General features: G+C 39.8%; 1 protein-coding gene across 9 annotated transcripts in view; it reads right to left on the bottom strand.

Moving 5' to 3' along the window:
- Nucleotides 1-24,456, bottom strand: part of crtc3 (CREB regulated transcription coactivator 3) — a 34,768-nt gene extending 10,312 nt beyond the window's left edge. For 2 of the 9 annotated variants that reach the window (XM_079452263.1, XM_079452265.1), the window contains exons 1-8: nt 24,009-24,456; nt 22,873-23,190; nt 19,168-19,278; nt 18,477-18,605; nt 15,265-15,326; nt 7,638-7,700; nt 6,931-7,034; nt 434-472 (exon numbers count right to left, since the gene is read on the bottom strand). In XM_079452263.1, coding sequence (XP_079308389.1) covers nt 434-472; nt 6,931-7,034; nt 7,638-7,700; nt 15,265-15,326; nt 18,477-18,605; nt 19,168-19,278; nt 22,873-23,004 — 640 coding nt within the window. In that variant the 5' untranslated portion in view covers nt 23,005-23,190; nt 24,009-24,456. Of the gene's footprint in view, nt 1-433; nt 473-6,930; nt 7,035-7,637; nt 7,701-15,264; nt 15,327-18,476; nt 18,606-19,167; nt 19,279-21,981; nt 22,057-22,872; nt 23,191-24,008 lie in introns of all 9 variants that reach the window. The other 7 variants (XM_079452260.1, XM_079452258.1, XM_079452259.1 and 4 more) reach the window with 7 other exon arrangements.
- Nucleotides 24,457-24,535: the final 79 nt, after the last annotated feature.

Raw genomic sequence — 24,535 nt, 5'->3', positions numbered from 1 at the left:
AGCACCAGCCTTGGCCAAGGTTGATACGGGGGAGTCGATCTGATCCATTATTTCAGTTGTAGAGCAGTGCAGAGAGAATCTCTCAATAGATGATACGAGACAAGACACGAGATCAGCAGGAAAAAAAGGGGAGGACGGGAGCAAGAAAAATTCTTCCACACACACCTAGAGGTCATCACAGACAGAACCCATTTGTTTAATGCTATCACTATCTGTGAAAATCACCAGCAGGGGACACCAACTATTAAAAATGTTCATCACCCCACTAAACCCTCACATCATAGAACAGAGGAAGACAAATGTGGGACATTAAACTCTTATAAAGCCCATAGTTGTCAATTACTACACCTTTGGAATGACATGACCTACATATAATTTCATTGTATATCAAGAGTTCGGGATGCTAAAAAAAAACACACACACACACACTTACCATCTCCAGTACCGTCCACCTCTGCCTCGTTCATGATAGCTGGATGAGCCCAAACACAGAAAAAGAAATGACAATTAGATCAAAGATTAATAATATCACATTTACAAAATATATATATTTTTTCAAATTATGTGTTGTTTGCCTTTAAAGAGATATGAAACAATACATATCTGTCAGCATTATTGTAGCATTAAAGGGATAGTTCACCCAAAAATGAAAATTCTGCAAAGTTGTTTCAAACCTGTATACATTTCTTTGTTGTGTTGAACACAAAGAAAGATATTCGGAAGAATGTTAGCAACTGAAATATCTGGAGCACCAGACTTGTCAAAGGTGCCTCAGAACGGTTTGCTTTTCTAAATACTTCAAAATATTTTCTCTTGTGTTCAACATAACAAAAAATATTTGTAGACACAATAATTCTTACAAAAGCTTTCCTGTAGCTCAGTGGTTAGAGCATGGTGCTAGCAATGACAAGGTCATGGGTTCGATCGGGATTGCATGTTCTCCGATACTAATGTATAATATAACGCAACGCAAGTCAAATGCATAAATGTAGATGTAATTCGTTCTTCTACGGTAGTCAATAGTGCAATCTCAGAAAATCTCAGTTGGAACAACTTGAGGGTAAGTAATTCATTACAGAATTGTCATTTAGAATTTTAACCCTTTAATATAGTTTGTGATACTACTGCTCACTCACAAAACAAACAAAATAGTAGCAAAGGTCGACCTCACACTTCAGACAAATCAAATCTTCGGCTATGATTTTGGGAACATTAGCTACATTTTTTTTTTAAAACCAACACACCAATGGTGAGGGATTTATAGAATTTGAGTGATGAACCTTCCATCCTGTAGACCATTGTGAGGCTTTCTGCAGAACTCCATCAGTGCATATTGACTGCAAGCTTTCACATACACCAGAAACTAAATCCGCTTTTCAAATAAATATCAGATTCTCGTTTTTTAACTAATAAATTATTCATTGATCTTGTAGTCAAAGCCTTTAAAGAAGCTTCTCTCTCCTCCAAAAACTGAGAGAAAAAGGCCTCTGGCAGGGTCTCTTTCCTTCTTTATTCATATTTCTCTTCAAGACACTCTTAACGCCTTAAAGCTCCAGAGTTGGCAGTTCAATTGCCTAAACATAAATATTTGATTCATTGAAATGAGTCACTTGAAGCTCACACTTACTCCACCCATCAAAAACTCCTACAGGGGAGTAGAAAATAGATGTGCACTGTCTCTTTAACAAGCCCTCCATGATAGGGGCTGTTTCAGGAATGAAAATAATGGAGAGAAATCTGTGACCACAAGCGCAAAGTGAATCAATAGCGGGCCATTGTTTTGCGCGGACCACAGAGATCCTGTGGAGAACAAACCTCCTTTTCTGCTTCCTTTGGCAATGCTGGCCAAGCACAGATGCAACGTGGGCTCAAAGCCAGATCAACCGGCCCCGGCAGCCAGCACTTTAGCCTGTCTCATACGCCCAACAGCGATGCACAATGACACAAAGAAAAAGTACGGAGACTTTCATTTCCTCTCACAGAGACCAGCTGAGAGAAACGCCACAACAGAGACGTAAAAAGACAACCAGCACAAACAACACATGGTTGGCCCGAGTCCAGTGTAAGTGTAAAAAATAGAAACTCTGCATTGAACTTTACATCTGCATGTCTTTAGCTTACTGGATTTAAAATAGATCATCAGAAATGTTATTATTATACAGTAGCTGTGGTTAAGTCACAAAGCCATGAGGGTCAGAATCAAGCGGTTAAACATTACATGCAGTGTAATTCAGGAGCTTCATGCATGACCGGCACGGTTGCATCACACAGCCAACTTGGCTGGCAGGTTTGGGATGACACAACAATGAAAGTAAAAGCAGGACAACTATCTGTCCCATGCGAGAGGCTGGTTTGTACTTGTTTGAATTACGTGAGCTTGACGGCACACCGACGAATACAGACGAGGTACTAGACGGATATTAAATCCATGATGCCTGTCATGCCCTTCAATGCAGCGGTTTCTTCCCAGTTTGAAATGTCTTTGCTTTTGTGATGTTTACTTCCGTTATCATAGTTTCACTACATCTTTACCTACTATCCTCAGATAAACCTATTGACCAAACAGAGTGATCGGGCACACAACGGAGCTTTAATCTCGACACATGTGGTTGACTATCGAGGCAGTGGTGCTCACTCAGCCTGTCTGAGAATCAATTCACCTGAAAGTCAGTGATAAACAGAAGGAATGTATAACAAGCAAAACAAATGTGACAAAAGATGTGCTGTGCGAACGTGTTTAAAGGAACGTTGCGGCTCTAATAAACATTGTATTAACTGCATTTAACGTCACTGACATGACGTTGACTACCCCTAAAAATAACTTTTTTGAAGCCATGACTCCACCCAAAAGAATTATGCTGGTTATGCATAACCCCAAGCTCATCCACCTGGTATTTCCACCTCACCTTGAGTCATAATTAGAAAAGTGTAATTTTACAGTAGCTGCCTTAAATAGTTAAACTTAAAGGTGCGGTTCGTAAAATTTAGCAGGAACTATTGAAAGTTATGTATATTACACATAGTCCAATTTCTATGTGTTCAGAGGTTTATAAGGGCATTACATAATGAAGCGTTACATAATGAAGCGTTATTACCTTAGAATTATGGGATCAGAATTGTTGCAATATTCTGAAGAAATTAACTGTAATCCGCAAATAAATACAGAGAAATTCACAAACATTTTTTAAATCCTCATATGCTCAAAAAACGAACCATAAATATATGTTAGATGTTCCACAGAAAATATTTATCAATTAATTTTAATGGCATTTATTTGTAGATCACTTTCTTTACATTTGTGGATCGCTTTCTGACCATTTGTGGATCGCTGCACACATTTGGGGATGGCTCTCTGTGCATTTGTGGATTTTGAAACATTTGTAATGTCAAGGCGTGTGCACAATCCACAAATAGGTGGACTCTGTCCACTATCTATGCAAGCCAATCGGGTAACTTCTGCCTTCGTTGACTAAAAGGGCACTAAGATTCAGGGAGCAAACATTGCGGCTAGTGGCGGTCTAAAATGTCTTGGTTAATCCCATTCCGGAATAAGGGCTATGGCATTGCTCTCAGTATAGCGTGTTATAAATCTAAATTTTTCCTGGTGCTAAATAAATCAATATTGTTGGGTTATAATTATGTAGCATATATTCCTGACTTTTTATTGACACACACAACAGCTTTAGAATACTTTATTTCATTTATTTATTTGCAAATAAAAAACAACGGGGGCAATAAACAAAAAGCAAGGGAGGCAACACAACTTTTCTCTTTTATGAAAAAAGTATGAAGCAAAATATAAACGTGCCAAATAAAAATGAATTGAAGATAATTGTACAAATTAATGGATTCTCCATAAAAATGCACAAAAGGCACTGGATATTATAGGGCTTTCCAGTAAAGCCCTTTTCATACAGAGATCCTGGAAAATATGCGAAAGATGTGTCCCATGATGACGAGATTCGAATTTTTCTTGCAGTGATTTTGTCTTTTTTATAGTTTTTAATCACCGAGATTGTACAACCCAGTCCGTGGATGCTTTTATCAAGTCATAAACGCTTCAGTTGTTTGTTACTAACATATGGACAATGCATATAAACACAACCAATCATTACTGAGTAGTATAAAGAAGAGGCAATTCTCATTTCTTAGGTATTCACGCATTGTAGACCGCCACTAGCCGCCATGTTTGCTCCCTGAATCTTAGTGCAGAGCAAAACATGATTGGCTGAAGTTAGAACGTGCCCTATTGGTAAACGAAAGCGGAAGTTACCAGATTGGCTTGCGTAGATAGTGGGCAGAGTCCACCTATTTGTGGATTGTGCACACGCCTTGACGTTAGAAATGTTTCAAAATCCACAAATGCACAGAGAGCCATCCCCAGATGCAGCGTTTCACAAAAGCACAGAAAGCGATCCACAAACGCCTGCTCTGATCCACAAATGCGTGCAGCGATTCACAAATGCACAGAAAGCGATCCATAAATGCGTGCACGGTTCAAAGACATTTAATTGGATTTTTCTTGAGATCATCATTGCATGTCCGTTCGTACCTTCTCCCCACCTCACTAACTTGCCGGATCTGCCACGCCAACTAATTCCGGCACCTTGTCATTTACAAATTAAGCACTGCCGACTGGTAAGCAGTTACTTGAAAAAAAATTACAGTGCTACGAAAAACTCTGTATGTGCCATGGATAATAAGAATATGTGCATTTGTGTTCTGCGTGAATGAGGTGACAGATTAACATACTACACGAGTGATGGTCAAGGATTTGTCTGCATCTGCACTGTATGAGGATCGGCTAAACACATGAACTTCATCTCCAGAGTTGCTCTGTGAGTTTATTTTACGAGTGTTTTACAGTTTGAGGGAAGCTATCGTCAAACACTCAAGCGTCTACCCAACGACCCATCAAAATAAAAGTCCTGTTAACTTGAACACTCAGACAAAGAAATTCAGTAGTATTTGATAAAGAAAATTGTGGTACCCTTGCAGTAAATTGATAACGCTGTAATTTTACTATAGTAAGGTTAAAAACTCTATAGTATCTAGGAATATTACTCCAGTTTACTATAGTAAATAACACTATATTTTACTACGGTAATTTATGTGGACAAATATACCTCCACTGTAAAGTTAGCAAATGAAATACACAGAACTTAAAAATTTTTTTTATTTAAATAAACAAAATAATGAAATGGCCCTAATTTATCCATATGTCTGACATTTGTCCATATGTATCCAACATTAAGGCCATTTGTCAGTTGTGTCTATTTATGTGATTAACTGCACTTGCATATTTTTTTTAACAATGAATGTTTTTTTCTCTTTAGCAACAGTACTATGTGCAAAAAAAAGTTAATATAAAGCCCTGACACTAATAATAATTACTGCTTTGTTCTATAGCAAACATGGAGAACGTTTTCAAATGTAGGTGGCCGCAGCAGACACTAAACGCTTATAAGCAAACTTGATCAGTCAGGATCCGAAACAATTATATTGATACTTAAAATTAAATATTATTTTTTATCTTCAGACAAGTAATATTTGTACTCGTAGTGAATGACAAATTGACAACCACATGACATTTCTCCTTGGAAAAAGAAGCAAATGATAACATCTTTGTCTCGTGTCAGCCACCATTGTGCTCCGAAAGGGAGTGGCAAGCCGTGTAGTGAGCCGTTGGTTGCAATTCACAACCTCACCACTGGATGTCGCTAAAATGTCCACGTTGCTCCTTTAAACATCACCACAATAATATCCTCCAATTTTATGTCTGAGATGGCAATAAGAAAACAAAAGTTACAAACTGCAGCTTTAACATTGAAAATGAAACTGCGATATGATAACATGCATTAAAATTTCAGCGTATTTTTTAACCATCGTCAACACAAGCTAAGAAATCGAAAGATGGGTTTACAAGTTATGTGAATACATGACGTGCTATTCAATGCCATATATCTCAACTGGAAGATCACATCCCATCCCATGACAATGTAAAAACATTATCACCGCAGCAAATGTATGTGAATATTCTGGTGGCACAAGGACAAACAGGAATTCTGGTTCTTCCGGGCTCGAAAACAACATCTGTAGTGTTTACATGACATCCCTTCTGTACATTAACTAGTCACGTAGAGCGATAGCATCTATACAAGAGCGCTGCAAAAATCACAGAATATACAAGGTAGAGGGAGCATCGCATCCTTAAACAAACAGCACTTTGGGTGGGATGACTGTCAACCATTTTCAGCGGGCCATCTGAATGCCTATGTTTGTAACCAAGACAACTAGACAAACAAAGTGACAGTGAGTCCCAGCTGTGTCGTGCAAACATGCTGCACTAGGGGTGGGATTGCATGATATATGCCGTACAATACAGTGGTTTATATTATCGATTATTATACCTCATGCAAAATCACAATCTAATTATGATACTGATCCTTAAAAGGAATAGTTAACCCAGAAATAAAAATTCATCATTATTTACTCACCCTCATGTTATTTCAAACCTGGATGACTTTCGTTTGCAGAAAACAAAAGAAAGTAATTTATTTTATATAATGTTGGTAACCGAACAACAGAGGTACCCATTGACCTGAAGTGAATGAGAAGTGCCGTTGTTCAGTAACCAACATTCTTCAAAATATCTTCTTTTGTGTTCTGCAGAAGAAAGAAAGTCCTACAGATTTGAAATGACAAGAGGGTGAGTAAATAATGAAAGAATTTTCATTTTTACGTGAACTGCATTGCATAAAACTGTATTGCATAAAAATACACATCAAAAAGGGAGGGAGACTGTCTAATTTAAGTTACAGGCTTTCAGCTGCAGACAAGTGGACTTTGCTGGCTCAAACTCAATATAACGTAGCCATAAAGACCTGGTCAATAAACAGCCTGGAGGAATATGGAAGAAAGGCAACTCACCGTTCCGCTGGGGGGGCCCTCTGCCCATCTGCTGGTTCATGCCAAAAGGATCCTGTGGGTTTGGACTCATGGCGCTGGTGTGCAGAGCTGAGTCAGAGTTCGTTCTGTGGGTCAAAGACAGGGAATAAAGGAGATCACAGCTTGGTCAGTGGCCCATCGTTTCCAAAGCTGCTGAGGCCAGCCACACCCACACAGCTTGCTGTGGTCACTTGAACCTTCGGCCTAACTCACTGTCTTTAATAACCAACTACACATGACAGCACTGTAAAAAGCCTTTCATTGTGCACCGGTCCCTCTGCTTAACATCTTTAATCAACATTGACCTTCAACCATTTCATGTGGAGGAAAAAAAATTGTTGTGTTTTTTCCAATCAGAGCGACGTGTCTCTTTACATCACAATGAGTGTGGTGTTGGTGAAAAAAAATAAGATTAGTAAAGAAATGATCCCTGGGTTGGATTAGTTTAGTGTAAGCGTACAACATGAACAGGACAGGAGTAGAGAAAAGACATTCCTGATTGGTCTGAAATAATTCAGTTTGTATGAGTTCTTGATGGTGAAAGTGTAAACAAGTCCGATTTATTTGAATCTAACCAGATGAGGGGAAACCAATGAGATCTGCAAAGGATGACAAGATGACAAAAAACAGAGCAAGAGAGATCCTCAAGAAATGATCTGTAAGAGAAGAGTTTGAAAGTCAAAGGTCACCTGTTAAGTTGTGATATTAATCTAAATCCAGGTCGTTTCTCTTCGGTCCATGGCTGTTGCTCCCTTTAGAAATGGAAACAGTCACGTGTTACTCACTACTGTTTTGAGCCCGTAGCCCTGGCTCAGGGGTTAGTACGGGAGGGATAAGCAAGCCTCAGTCAAAGAGAGAGAGAGCGTACAGAATGAGCAGGGTGAGAACTCCTCTGAGACCCCTTGAGGAAAACATAAACAGAGCTGTCGAAGTCAGAGCCTATTCCCTCGTGTTAGTCTAATACTGTGCACGGCACTGATTCCCTGCTTCAATTAGATCACAGGGACTGGCACGTTTGAGAGCTCATCAGAACGCAAACAAAAGTGCAATAGTATCTTCAATAGTTAATGAAGCAAACGCAACACACAGGCAACACCAACAACACCGGCCAATGAGGATACGGACAGATATTTCTTACTGTTGATGAGCAAAATCGACACGCATAACAGATGCTTCGGTCAGAGATGAAAAACAAAGCTTTCTGACCTTTGAGAGGTCACTCTTGGAGCTTATGTTTATGCAAGTAGTGTTTACCCACGCAAAACTAGCAGCCAGGATGTTAGGTGTTGTCACACTGGCGCAAGTGGTGGAGCATTGTGCTAGCAGCGCAAAGGTTATAGCTTTGAATCACAGGGAACATACTAAACCATTTGAAAACAGATTTCATTAAAAAATGCTCTACGACACTACTTAGGTTTTCTAAAATGTTGCTTAACCACACTGAGACATCTGAAATGATGTACTGTGCATGAATAAAATGAGTCAACATGCCTCATTGACGTCAGGCGTTTATTTATTTTCCCCTGTAATGAAATGCAATTTGAAATATGTACAAACTGACGTTACTATTCAACATTGCTATCAAACTGGAGAGCAGCCAAAACAACTACTAAAAAACAATCCACAATCAATTTCTTGGTATTTTGTCTCATTTTACATAAGACATATTTAAAAACACCATAAATCAAGATACGTATCATGTATTTGGTCTTGATTTCTGAAAAAAAAACATGTTCTGTATATAAACTTTTTTTTCTAACTTTTAGATCATCTTCAAAAAAGATGTTCTTGAGTATTGGAAGCGGACTTAGACAGTTGATGATGACTTGGAGCGAGAACACGAGGATACAAGATAGCTGAAGAATACATATTGAGAAACGGCCACTTTCTCAGGGCAGAAGGCCGAAACGGAGAGAAAACTAGGTCTGTTAAAGTTGCCATTAAACAGAAGTAGCTATTGTCTTTTTTTCCATATCGTGACATGAAACGACTTCTGAAGTGAGAACATTTTCTAGGGTGGGGCTTGATTTCATCTACCGACAACTGATTCGATTGTTAAAATGCTAAATATTTGATCGTCAGGTGTAAGATTTGAAAGCCCAGCCCTCGCACCATTCCTAGTGGTCCACATAAAGTCCAGGCTTGGTCTTCTCTCCCCTTCCCTGTTGTCGCTCCTCTCTTATGCTTCCGGAACTCCTCCGGCCACGTGCAGGGCGGGACGAGAGCCGTGAGGGGGAAATGCACGAGGCCGGTGACGCGAGTGATAATGAGCCCTGCTCACCCCAATGCACTTTTAAAATAAATTTATTAGTGTGGACAATGCCTAAAAAAGTCTATCTTGAATGAAATGTAAACTCAAATGTAAATGTAAACCAAAAGACCCCGGCATTTCTATGATATTCTGGTCCCTAGATATTAATTTATGGAATTTATATTTGTACATTTACACATTTGGAAAAATCCTTTTCTTCATAACTTACAGTGCATTTAAAGTCCCAGTGAAATAAAAAATGACAATTCCTATTTTTCATGAAATATTGCAGCATAAATAGTTTATCAATGTGGGTCATTGTCTTTTCAGATTTTAATTAAAGATTATGAGGGCACATGGATTTTGAAAATGCACTTCCTGTAATGACTATCCATTAACTCCTCCCCTTTAACTGTCAGTCTGCTGCCAGTTCCATTTCAAAATGCAACTTCACGGGGGCCTCTTAGCTGTAGGATTCTTTTATCAGTACGTGCGTTCCCTGAGATCAAAACCATGACCTTTTCAGCCCAACTGAGCTACAAGAACACTTGGGGATTCATCAGCCATGTGATAAAAAAAGACAATTCTGATTGTTTATAGCACAAACAGCACACATCTTAACCCCTCTTAACAAGCCACATGATCTCAACAGATACCATTCAAGTGCAGAGCGGGGATACGGGGCAAGTTACACATACAGTTATAAAATGTGTTCTGATCTTCATCTAAGTCACAACAATAGAGAAACACAGTCTGCTTAAACTAATACTGCACAAGCATTATACGTTTTCATGTTTTTATTGAACACAACATGTAAACATTCATAGTGCAGGGTGAAAAAAGTATGTGAACCTTTGGGTTTAATAACTGGTTGACCCTCCTTTGGCAGCAATAACCTCAACCAAACGTTTCCTATAGTTGCAGATCAGACCTGCACAATGGTCAGGAGAAATTTTGGACCATTCCTCTTTACAAAAGTGTTTCAGTTCAGCAATATTCTTGGGATGTCTGGTGTGAATCGCTCTCTTGAGGTCATGCCACAGCATCTCAATCGGGTTGAGGTCAGGACTCTGACTGGGCCACTCCAGAAGGCGTATTCTCTTCTGTTGAAGCCATTCTGTTGTTGATTTACTTCTATGCTTTGGGTCGTTGTCTTGTTGCATCGTCCATCCTCTGGTAAGCTTCAGTTGGCGGACAGATGGTCTTAAGTTTTCCTGCAAAATGTCTTGATAAACTTTGGAATTCATTTTTCCATCGATGACAGTAATCCGTCCAGGGCCTGAGGCAGCAAAGCAGCCCCAAACCATGACGTCCCCTCCACCATATTTCACAGTTGGGATGAGGTTTTGATGTTGGTGTGCTGTGCCTTTTGTTCTCCACACATAGCGTTGTGTGTTCTTTCCAAACAACTCAATTTTGGTTTCATCTGTCCACAGAATGTTTTGCCAGTAGTGCTGTGGAACATCCAGGTGCTCTTTTGCAAACTTCAAACGTGCTGCAATGTTTTTTTTGGACAGCAGTGGCTTCCTCAGTGTTTATTGGACAGGGCAGCTTTAATGAACACATCCAATCTCATCACATTGATTGGACCCCAGGTTGGCTGACTCCTGGCTCCAATTAGCTCTTGGAGAAGTCATTAGCCTAGGGTTTCACATACTTTTTCCAACCTGCACTATGAATGTTTACATGTTGTGTTCAATAAAAACATGCAAACGTATAATGTTTGTGCGGTATTAGTTTAAGCAGACTGTGTTTCTCTATTGTTGTGACTTGGATGAAGATCAGAACACATTTTATGACCAATTTATGAAAAAATCCAAGTAAGCCCAAAGGGTTCACATACTTTTTCTTTCAACTGTATGCTTAATTTTTAGATTTGGGGGGGTTCTTAAAAACAGATGGTCCTTAGCAAGCACCACTAATCAGGCATTGAAAACAAACAGAAAATATATCTTCTACATCACTAGCAGCTTAGCAATGCAACCACTAACATTCAAACTCAGCAGCCCCTGAACTCGCTGTATATAAAACCACATGGCATGCGTGTCAGAGGGCACAAAAAAGCAATGTTTGCCTGTGCAGATGCACAAGCAGGCCAGCAGATGAAGCCTGTACATGTTGCTGTCTGCCAGAACAGGCAAGCTGGTATCCACGAAGCGGGTTGGCATATTCCTATCACCAAAACAATAAAGAGAAATAATAAACAGATTGCCAGCAGCCTGATCTGCTGGGAAGGAAAGGCTACAATGTGACAGACCACACTAGGGTGATATAATACTCCACCAATACACTGAAAAGATACTCTCTGTGACCTGTTAAGGTGGTGGAGATTTGCCCTCCTTCACATTTCATGTAAAGCTGTACTGTGCCCTGGCGTTGAAGTATACATATGCACACGCCATATGGAGCACTAAAGTCAGCTGTGCCGACCACCCATGCTGTACAGACCTCTGCACAACACTTAAAACAGAATTTAAAGGCCATGCAGTACGTAGAGTAAACACAGAAACGCATCAGGAAGTGAACAAACACAAGCACTTATGGTACAAAGATTCTTAGAACAAGGACTTTGTAAACAGCTATTTAAAGCTGACCCATGCAACATTAATCAAAACAAAAAATGAATACAGATGTTTTAAAGATGGCATCAACCAGACCACCAAAAACGGAGAGATTCTTCAATGAGTGCATATCACTGTCGGATCGCACTTGAGTCATGACCAATGAATTTACAGCCAACCTCCCAGAGGAAGTTTTGTCTGGGAAGAGCAGAGTCTCAACACCAGGATGGGAGAGCGTGGGACTAAGACAGCGCTGACCCGTGTTCCTGACCCAGTCCAGCTGAGCTCCACAGGGACAACATATGGACACTGCCTAGGATTCAGAACAAGTCCCGTTTGCCCACACACTGGTGGGACAGATACCCCAGGGAGAGCTATGCCTGAAAGTACCATAGTAGCATTGTCCTCCCTACAGACACAACCGAGCTTTGGGACGCAGTAAAACACAGCGATTGAGATGATGCAGTCTATTCATATTTGTACAGTGACACACATCATAGGGCCTTGAACCAAATGTGAGAATGTGCAAAAAATAGCCACTGAAAGAATAAAAAAAGTCAGATAAAATCTGTGGGCAACACTTTATATTAGTATAACAGTAAAAAAAACTGCTCTCTCTATCGCTCTCAAAGCCAACAAAATATTTTTATTGGCAACGCGCACCATTTGCAACATTTCCTTTTCTGGTCGGAGATGAAAATGTACCACCACCCACTCCTCAGGTTATCGCGTGAACAAGCAAGTGGAATCATCACTGGTCACACTACCTCGTGTGGTGCTGGGAAGGAAAGGGTTAATGAGCAGAGTTGACGCCCTTTTCAGCTCATTAACCCTTACCCAGTATGTGTGGTGATAGGTAATGCATCACAGATGTCTGCAGAGAGCTGTAAACAGTTCCTCAAGGGCATACGGGCATTAAGGACGAGTCTTCTGGAGAACTTCAACTGCTGCCCAGTTACTAGTCTTTACAGTCTGCCACACCCACCCTTGGAGGACCACCATGGGTCATACACAAACTAATCCCTGCAAACTACTCTAACTACCATTAGCAGTAAACATTATAGACAACACAAATATCAATTAGATTCTTTAATGTATTTATCACCCTCACTCTGTTAAAAAATCTGTATATGACTCTCACTTCAGTGGAACACAAAACAAGAAATTTTGGTCTCAGTGCTTTTCTGTCCATACAATACAAGTCAATGTTGTTTGGTTACCGATGTTCTTGTGGTCTGATAAAGGTTTGGAATGACCTGAAGGGCAAATCAACTATTAAACAATCTTAATTTGGGGTAAAATATCACATGAACAATGTAGCTGAAATTTGTAAGTGACCTTGTATAATGTGGTAAAGTGATAGTTCACCTAAAAAATTAACTGTCATCATGTATTAGCCCTCTTGTCATTTCAAACCTCTATGAGACAAAAGAAAATCATTTGAAGGTGTTGTTAACTGGCCCTCATTCACTCGCATTGGTTTTGTGTCCATCCAATAGAAGTGAATAGGGGCTACAGCTGTTTGGTTACCAAACAAAATATCTTCTTTTGTGTTCTGCGGATGAAAGAAAGTGAGGGTCAGTAAATAATGACAGAACTTTCACCAAATTTGTTCATCAAGCTGTCTTTCCTATTTTGCATGGGTTTAAACATTCAAGCATACCACAAGCCCTATTACGACAACACAAAACCAAACGCTTGTAAAACTGCGGATCCTCTGTGACACATCGTGTTGTCACATGACAAACAGCAGACCCCTGTGTCGATGAAAACACCAAAAACCATTTGCAATCGCTCTCTGACTCATCCTAAATCTAGCTTAAGCTCTAATGTCCACGCAGAGAGAAAACATCTGTTTGGCCATCCTTTCATCATAGGTGGTGATATTAGAGAGCAAGATCCCAAAAGAGAAAAAAAACATTACATGAACACACCCACTATTCAATCTCAAAAACTATTGCAAGTTTGAATGAGCAAAAAGCTGCGAAAGGAATAAAGCAAAATCGAAACATGAAGAGTGAGAATACGGCTGTTAGATGATGCTGGACTAGCAGCCCAGAGCGAGGGGAGGGGGCGTATAAACACGTTGAGCTCACGATCTGCTCTGAGGGACAGTGAGCCAAAGATCTGGCAGGTTTTAGTTAGTGCTGTTTACATTGAGGAATAGCTGAACATTCATCCTTGAGGAAGAAAAGAGACGGTTAGAGTAAGTGAGAAATGCTTTGGTTAGTATTGGGACTTTTCCAGGACATACCAAAACATTTGAAACACAATAACACATCTGAAAAGTGATTATAAGAAAATTAATTATATTCTGGATATGATTATAAGAGAGATTAAGAAAATATTGATTTAGGTTTAAGATGATGCATTGTGGCGTTTCAGATCTAACTGCGCTTGATCCGCCGAATCCTATGTTTCATAATTTATCGCATGCCTCGGAGACATCCATTGATGTGGAGCGAACTGCTCGCTGTTCATGCATTTATAATGACCCTCTAAAAGTTTGCCTAAAACCATATACTGTACATGGCTAAAGTCCACATGAGAGTTTATCCTGTGCTCACCCCATCTCTGCTTCTTCATACAACAACTACGTACATCTGCAATACAACCCAATTCACTGTTTGTGCATCTAACCGTGGTATTATTGCGGTTTTAGACTCAACCATCTAAAAGCAATACCTAAGTAAGTAAGATAAAGCTTTCGATCTGGTGTTCCCGATGGCCGTGTTCGCCGGTATCCGAGCTGCGCTATGGCATATGGTTCTCACAGCAGTTTTCTGGCGCAGTGGGAACAGAAGGCATCGCTAAAGCTGATCAGACCAACCCGTTTTCAGGTGTAAACAATGACAAAGGGCGTGGTAAGTTTTATATGTCACAGTGTCAACGTGGAGGCCGATGCGGCACGCAGGGAAGGCGCGCTGGCCGTTGGCCAAGCCTACATTCAATACTTGACTGTGATGTAGAGAGGCTTCCTTAAGGCTTTTATTACCGGCTGCAATTTACTGTCCAATAGAAATACTGTCCAAACTGTCCAACAGTTACATTTGGCTGAATCTGAGAAGAGCGACATTTGTGCAGAGCAAACTGACGAGTGTTTGGATTTATCCATTTTTTAATCATGTAAAACATACGTAGTCTCTCAATGTCTGTTATCTAACCTTTCGATAAAGTGTTATCTGTTTAGGTCATCCATGCAGATGTGGATTTTCTCGAGGCTAAAACAAACTCGTTACTGTTGTCTTTTCAGGCATCTGTGGGGATAGTCCATGCACATGCAAAACAAACATTGACACTACCTCTAATGTGACATGATCTAACTTCCTATGCTGTTTGATGTCACCATGATGGCTTCATTTCAAGATAACATGTCGCACTCTTCCCTACAGCTGCCAGCAGATCACACTCTACATGAATACATGGGGACTACACGTAACTGCCTGCAGACACAAATTTGTGGTTAATGTATAGGACTACAGATGCTTTAGGCGGGGTTCTCACCTTCTCCAGTTGTTGTCAGGGGGAGGAGAAAGGTACATCGTTCCATATGGAGAGGTCTCAGGGTGCTTCTGTCAAGGAACCTTTCACAGATATGTGCAATTCAAACCTTGTATATCGACAGTCTCAAAAGCACAGACACAGAAATATTGTCCGATATTAATAATATGTATCATTTAATGGATTACATTATATAGTACCTATTAATATTATACACTGTTTAACACGCTTTTGATCCAAAAGGATTCAATACATTAGGTCAGTAATAATCAAAATGTTTTGTACAGTATTTACCAAAAACTACAGCTTTTTTTTAAAACCTGGCTACATTTTTATTTATAAAATAGATAAGCTCTGATATTGTTAAATTTAGCATATTAGAAACACAAAACATCAGGGCTATTTAATATATGTATTTAAAGCGATAGATCACAGAAGAAGAACTGGTAACAGAGGTACCCTTTGACTTGCATGGGATTTGTTTCCATACAACAGAAGTGAATCTGTACCACCACTGAATTTTCATTTTTGGGTGAGCTATCACTTTAAGAATAAAAACCATATCTAAAACCTACATGTTAACCGAGAATTTATTCAAAATTCACAAATTAATTAAACTTTCCAAGTACCAAAGAAAAGTTCCAGGAACTTCGAAAGAGTGAGGTAAGCTTTCTACGAGAACACAGAGCTGAAGAACTCCTTGAGTAAATATTGCTTCTTCAAATCAAACCAACAATGCTGCTTGGTCATGTTTGTCGATGCCAAGACTCGCATCTAAACAGGGGGAGGGGTGGATTTATGAGGGAGAAAGCAGGACAGAGTACGTCTCTCTTCAACATCTGGTTAGGCCTGAAAAACCCAGTCATCAGTTTTTATTAAGATGAGAGGCCGAGCACTCCATGCCAACCCTTTTTTTTGCCACCCCATGATATTAACCGTCACCACACGGCACAACCAAACAAGTGGCACTGAGGCACTCTAATCAAACCGAGATCTTATGAAAAAATGTACATTCTTGACGCTGAATTAAATGACACCGCTGCTGTGACACAGGTGTGTTGATGTTGTTGTTAATTTGTAAGGAAGATGATGACATAAGCCAGAAGGCTTGGATTATGAGGGATCCCTTCTAAAACCTAATTAGCCTATAGCTGTCGGAGCAACGTGGAGAGACTGTGACCGTACCTTGGTCTCAGAGGCTTGAGGAAGGTGTGGGTGGGGTAACGTTTCTCCTTAACATCTCATACTCAACCCACACCACCCAAGGGGACATCATTCCAGATAGAGACAAAGCGAAACCAAGGCACGCTGAATCAGTCAGTGATGATAGATATATATACTGTATATATGTGACCCTGGACAACAAAACCAGTCTTACGGGTCAATTTTTTTTCGAAATGGAAATTTTAACATCAACTGAAAGCTGAATAGTGAAGCTTTTTTTGATATATGGGTTGTTAAGATGGGACATGTGTAAAACTCTGGAAGTAAAGTGTGCAAAAAATCTAAATATTGAGAAAATCGCCCTGTAGCAGGCCATCCACTCACAAAAATAAAGTTTTTATATATTTTGGTTTGAAAATTTACAAAATATCTATATGGCACATGATCTTTACTTAATATCCTAATGACTTTTGGCATAAAAGAAAAATCTATAATTTTGACCCACACAATGTATTTTTGGCTTTTACTAAAAATGTTTCCGTGCTACTTAAGACTGGTTTTGTGATCCAGGGTCACATATGTAGATATATGAAGGGGACTGTACGATTTTGTGTTAGAAGCGGTTGGCTAGCAAGCCCGTGAGAGAGAGACAGTCTGTCTAATCTTGGCAGACATTGTTGAATCGATAGAGGCAAAACAAGCCAACACTGTGAGGGACATCTGGTACTAAAGAGAGAGGAAAAAAGACAGTGAAGGCATATTTGGGATTCTAATGATCTCCATCATATTCTCTCTCTCAGATATTAAGGCATTTTCTACATGTCAGCCATTAAAGCATTTGGATACCTGTGAATGGTGGGATCTTAAAAGGGGGTGGTCTAAGTCATCAGATAGTGTTTTGGAAACAAGTGGGTAAATGATTTGTTAGGAGCCTAAACAGTAAGTCAAGCTGGTTTTGAACAACAACATTTTTCAGTTACAAAAATGTAAAAAAGAAAATACCTTTCCAAAGCGCCAACAACCCAGCCAGTCCATTACAACAGATCACTATTTCCTGTTTCACAATAGTGAATAAACCATAAAACAACTGTCAACAATACAATGCAAAAAATGTATAGTGGGGTAGGTAAAAAAAGCAGGCGTGATTCTAAAAAAACACGAGAGAATACGCTTGAGTATCTTCGTCTCTAGGGGAGGGAGCGGCTCAATTGACAGAGCAGCCTGCCAGAATTCTGACAAACAGGTCTTGCAGTTTTTCAGCCTGACTGCGGTCACCATCACAAAAGCCTTTTCCCTCTCACAGAAACAGGATGGCTGCGGTTCAACATTTGGAATTACTTTGAACTCTTCGACTGTCACACTTTTTTGGTCTCCTTCATGCTCTCTTTTGTTTCAATGGCATGGCATCACCACAATATTAACAACTGTGCTGAGGTGCCCGCTCTGGATATAGATAATTCAAGCCCAAAACCTTCCGTCTGGCTTCAAAAGCATAAAGATTAATCAAGTCTCAATCAACTTTCATGACATTTATATCTTACAGCAGGTCTTTGGGAACTCCAGAGGCATTAGGACTTTTTATATTTATTTAATCTTTGGCATTAAGCTAAATCTGCCAAAGACTTAAGCTTACAGACAATCGTTGATAAATTAATGAAAGAACTCCATCAATTCACAAGTTCAGAAGATAAAACAAAAACCGCAACCGGCATAGCCAGCATAACAACTTGCTGAATGAAACCACCTGATATTCTGATGTCTAAACAGAAAAAAAAATGAGCGGGAGAAAGCGGCAGTTACCCACTCATTCACACCCACAGTTGAGCAATGGGAATTTCACTACATTAAGACAAGGCCTCGAGAAAAAAACACTGCCCACATGAGCAAAGGTCAACATCCATGACCACACACACACAATCATCCCCTCACAATTATGACATTTCACCCGCGTACTCACAGCGAGTACAAAACCTCACAGATTTCCGTTTGTGACAAGGTAACAAAACTCTCTACAAAAGCTGAAGCTTTACACAGGTGAATGTAAAGGATATCTGCCGTCCATGCTTGTCAATGGGTCTGCGGTGCGGCGAGTTGATCCGATTGCGGTCTCGATGGACTCTCTCCACCAGACCGTGATGTCTGGTCCCTCTGACCGAGTCCAATCCGGAGGGAAATGTAGCCTGTGGAGAAACACCTTGTTGGTTAAAATCTGTGAATCTGAAATCATACATCGACTGAAAAAAGACATCAGAGAATCCATGTTTCAAGAATGAAAAGCATGCGCGCAAACACAAATACAGTATTTAAAGTGCAACCATTAAGCCGTGCCCCAGGTGAATTCAGTCTAGAACGCAGACTGATTTTACCTTTCCAGGTTTGGTTTCTCATGATGGACAAATGTAAGGTATCACTGCTCCTTGCCTCAAAGAAGCCTTATTCACGGCAACAGGAGCACTTTCACCTGGAGGTACACACCACTATTCTCCATAGGGGATTGAAACAGAAACAGTTCTTTGGCTCACCGCTATATCAAGTTTACCAGAGGGGATCACTATGACCTTAAGGAATAGAGAAAGTAAAGGCAGACTATTAAGAGAAGGTTTATAATCACCATCTCTTGGCATCTGCTAATCTGAAGTTAGAAAAGCACAGTGTATGGCTAGGTTTAGCTTCTAAATGAACATGGCTAGGGGGCTGATTTAGTACACGTCGTAGGTAAGTGATTAAGGGCATTCCATGTACCTGGAAATCATTGCTGGTATTGCCTATCTGGTTGACGTTGGGTAAAGAGCCACCATAGTATTGGGCCCGGTTCTGAGACAGACGGAGCTGCTGGATCTTCTGAAACTGCACCTTTAAAGAGGAGAAAAACAAAACGAATGCATTTGCTAGAAAAAAGGCTGCTTAAGGGTTGTAGAAGGGTTGATGGACACTTATGAAAGTCTTGAACATAGTTTTTGTAAATTTGTAAAAAGTGGTGTATTCGCCATGGGGCGATAACCGGTTCCACGGCGTACCATGGTTTTGAAAAGCCGCTGTTTCAAAACCACTTAAATCCTCTGTTATACCGTCCCTGCAGTATGCACAGTTTTTTACTCGTCCTCAAAGACGGAAAGTGCAGGAATCCCTCAGGTTGTGTGCAGGTTTAAGGCTCACTTAACTGACTGCATTTATTTTAATTGAATTAAGAAGAACTTAAATACTTATTTTAATTATTTAACCTGACATGTTTACGTTTTCAAAATGTTCTATATGTTTCTTAAAAATAAAATATATTGAGTTCAGTGGGGAAAAAAGTAAATAACACATTTAAAAAAAAAATTAAGAGATGTAAATAGTAATTCTGTGATACTGTCAAACAGTGACAGGTTTGCTCAAGGTTATCATACCGTCAGAATCTCATACCAGCCAATGCCTATGGTGTATAGATGTTCTTAGAAATGCGTTTGATTTTAGATGTTATGTGCTTCTAATGTTAATCTTGAGGACAGTGTGGATTTTGTTGACCAAAAGTAAACTATGAGAATTATCAATTCTGATCAGGCATAAGCAAATCAGCAGGCGTTCCTTCCTCTCACTAACCAAAGGACAACATTTGAATCTCAAAGACTAACCTCATTTAGTGATATCAATGGGTTTCTACACATAAGCTTGAGAGCTTTTTAATTCCGACACACAAACATTTTATGAAGTCCAAGCACAAATATAAGGTTATAAATTGCTTTGTAAAAACACTTCATCCACTATGCAGTGGAACGCTATGCACATTTAGACTGTATGAATTTGTGTCCAAAAAAATGTGTGAATCCTCATCATCATCTTCTTAACACCAAAAAGCTGAGACTTTAAATCTGACGTTGTCGTAGACTGTTCCAGGCAGACGGCTCAGGAACACACAGCTCTTAATAAAAACACACAGATCAGCACACATTCTGGGGTCATGGAGGCTCGCATCAAGGCTTTCAACATCCGCCATTATCAAAACAATGACACCCCAGCTGTGGAGAAGGACCAAGCTGCTTAGTAAAGCAGAGGATTTCCCTAGGGCAGCTTGCTTAAGCTTACGCTATCTCCCTCAACACTGAATATTGCAGAAGGATGTTTATTATTGCAAAAGGATGTTTATTATTAAATAACTTAAATGTTTTGAATATTTCCTATTAAAAATAATTATTTTTGTATAAAAAAATAATTTCTTACATTTTTGGGGGAATTAAATTTACAGTTTTCATTTTTTACTTTTAGTAATACATTTGTAAAAGCTTATGAATCATGTGGCGAGACTTGAACTGAGCCAACTTGCAGGTTTGTAGGGTGCTTAAAGCTGATAATGCCAGGGAACAGTAATGCACACTTGCATGTCTCCTGGCTTGCCAACATATAGTGGATGACTAGCACACAACCTCAGTCATGTCATTACATTAATGCATTTGGCAGATGCTTTTAGCCAAAGCGACTTACATGGCATGATAGTATACATGGGTATTCGAGTATGTTGGCATTGCTAGCACCATGCTCTGACCACTGAGCTACAGGAAAGCTAATCGAAGAAGTAGTAGAATTAGCTATTTGTATTTCTCTTCATAACATACTTTTGAAATTGTTAAATTTACTACTGCTCTAGAAGCCTTCCTCTAAATTCCATACACAGTGTCTATGTAAACGGTCCCACTCGCTCCGCTCTGAGCGTGCTTCGAACCGACGTCAGTCCGAATGGGAGACGGGCGCTCTAACCAGGAGGCTAAAGACGGCAGTCCCTTGCGTCTGTCGCTAGAACGTCTCTGTTGGTCGGGGAGTGAGGTTTACACACTGCAAAGCTCTTCACTAGCTTGCACCCATTACACTTACACTGGTCGCAGCGTGATGCGAAAGCCTCAACGTGCTATCGCATGCAGTGTCTGTAATTACAGATGCTGCTAGCTAGGAGCTGGCAGACAAAAACTGATTATTTTGCATTTTCCAGAAAAAACTACTTTGGATGATTCTGTATTGTTAAAAAAAAGGACCCAATGATGAACAAAGGAACTGAATGTTTACCCTTCACTTTGTGGCATTTATCACAATGAAAGCTGCTCAATTTGTAAAAGATAACCCTTTACAGTACAAATACTTAAACCACTAAAACCAACAATACAGAACCGCAGTGGTTACTGATTCAGGGAAGGGGCTTACTAACATGTACAATCACTGCACATAACATTGGCATTAGAGAAGGTTACAGTTTTTTATTACACACTGCCACTTTTTCTCTCAATTCATTTATTATTCACTCAAACCGCTTGAAAGGTCTCTTTCCGAGTAAATTCTTGTCCTTGAGCTTATGCTGGAACTAACACTGTTTCTACACCGGACACGACCGGCACAACATGACAATAGTGTGTTGCACTGCGCCGCATCCAGTGTGGGCAAAAATTATAAATGATAATGGGTTCTATTGTCTTTTATCAGGTCTCGTGTTTTAGTATTGTTCGGTTTGCAACATCGTGTGATGTTTTAAAAATTAACCGAATGTGTGAAATGCAAATTGCAAATATGCAAATTCTTTCGACCACTAACCTTCGGTTTGTAAAAGCTTATTCCTCCAGGCCTCATTCCCGTGACTGATGTGGTAAAGTCAGCATTAGACAAATCCTTCGTGGAGAGGCATGACTTTAAACTATGACACAACCACATGTTCTTGTGCCCTATAAGAGCCAGCCAAATCAGTTGGCAGATAATTCATTCATTCATTCATTCATTCACGCCTACAGAGACAGTTCTAGACACAACTTTCTGATATAAAAAATAGGAGTTAACCAATGCACATGAGCAATATTTCTAAGACATACGTGAAAAGATAAAAAGCTCAATCGCAGACACTAACAAAAACTAAAATATAGCTCAAACTCGTAACCCAGCAATGCCAAAAGCGATCTCCCGCACAGCACAAAACCAGTGGATGGTGTTCTCAATACAGATGTGGTCATGATATATCAGCACCTCTAAAATGTTAACATGCAGTTTATGTAAATGTAAACGAAAATGCAAAGCAGCTCGCCGCAGTTTTACACAGTTAACATTTTTATAGTGTCAATGACTGTAGTGAATGACATTTTCGCGTATCCTGTGGTTGCCATGGTGACCGTGTAGTGGGGTAACTAACAACTACAGTAAAAAACAAACTACCATTGATAGCCAGTATTAAAAACATTCGTGTGATTCATTTTCAAGTGTCAAGTGTTCACTGGCAGATGTTGAATACACAATCATTTAATGAAAAGTAACATTTTATTTCCACAAGCATTTCTACAATGTAAATGACAGCACGCAGCTCACCTATGACAGGCAGTGAGGTGACTCACTCATCCCTCCACACACACAATGATTCAACCGCGTAGAGTACAAACTTGAGCATTTGCTTAATGAAATCTAGGAAACTACATAATATCTCAATGTGGCTGAGCTTACCCTTGAGACGGTGAGGTCTGTCATGAGCTGCTCGAAGGCCAGCGTCTCCTCCGCCTGTTTCTGGTTGTGAAGCGCGATCTTCTCGCTGAACTTCCGCGGGTTGGAAGCACTCGAGCCCGGGGATCCTGACATGGTTGGGCCGCAGAGTTTCGAGATCAACTTCGCAGACAAATGGTCGTTGATTGTTTTCGATATCGAAGTCAAATGCGTTTATGCTGTCCCTTCATGTCTGCAAAGGGTGTCCAAGTTCTGTCCAGAAGCTTTAGGGGGGTTTGATGGAGTCAGTTTAACGACAAGAGCTTTGCCACCATTAATGAGCTGAAAAACGCGGCGAAACAGTTATATTAACAACTTGACTGACTGACGTTATTAGCTAGCATAACAAACTGTAAAATGTATAACAATGTCTTATATGTAAATGGCTTAGCATCCGTGTACGGCCGAAGATGTGATTTTTTTGTTTGCTTAAAGTTTGTCAGGAAACTGGACGTCGCTAAATACACAAGCGTTTAGACTTGTTTGGCATCGACAAACTAACGTAGTTTCTTTACTTAACGATACTTTGATATTGTGGAAAGATGATGAGATGTTAAACACTGCTTTGACAAACAAACAAAAAAACACAAACATTTTACTTGAACGCACAAAACGTCAACTTTGACAACGACGCCAGCTAGCGAGCTAAATACTTCATATTCTGAGGAAAACCGTTTCAATTTATGTCTATGAATAAAACTATCTGACGAGTCTAACGTCACCCTTTTTATGAATAAACGTCAGAACTCGGTGTTCTTAAATTCATTTACGCGATTAATATCACTGGATGTACGTTATGTGGTAAAGTAAAGTGAGCCGTGACAGCTAACCAGCTAATGAGCGATATGACACAATACCCATATTAAAATGAAACAAATAAAATGCAGAAATAGCGATAAACACCCGTTCGATTCATTAAAAAAGTCCACTAACGTGATAAATTACAAACACTCGTAATGACCACAACACTAAACTTAGTTTAGTAACATTTCAACAAGTGGTCTCGCCAAAGTAAACCTCATTACGCATTCAAAACGGACAGAAACAGGTAAGAGAAACACGAACACGAACTTCACAGTAAGGTAGCAAATGAAACTCACTGTCCTGCGGCGGGACATTCAGGGGCCACTGATCGACCGCTGTTGTCATACGAGTCTGAGAAAATGTTTAGATGTTACTGATTCGTGAAATGCAGCGGTGAAATCTGATCGCGTAGTCCGCATGTAAGTTATTCCCTTGAACTCTATTCTCCGTGCCCATGGTCTAGATCCACCTGAACTGTAATACACCAATTCTTGACTTGGCTGCACACGTTTGTTTTGTCAACTCCGATCCCTCACTCCGAGTAAAAACAAGCCGAGGAAAAAAAATACACAAGCCTGCCCCAAAAACTGTACGCCAATTTTTTAAAGTTGTGTCCACAAGGCGGCAGTGGGGTTCGCTTAAAGAGACCGTCTTGTTTATTTTAAAGGGGTCTTAGAATAATTATATTCATGATTTGTTTTCAGTAATATTGTTAAATGCACAATGAACTTCTTGCCTGTCAACATGTGCAAGTAGTCATTTGGGCTATTTAACAAAAGCTAAACAAAAACAGGCCTGGTCTAATTGGGATAATTATGTAATA

The sequence above is a fragment of the Barbatula barbatula genome (genome assembly GCF_947034865.1).
Source record: "Barbatula barbatula genome assembly, chromosome: 1".
In the NCBI taxonomy this organism is placed as follows: Eukaryota; Metazoa; Chordata; class Actinopteri; order Cypriniformes; family Nemacheilidae; genus Barbatula; species Barbatula barbatula.
The sequence above is the reverse complement of the archived record's forward strand: the minus strand, read 5'-3'. Positions and strand labels throughout refer to the sequence as shown.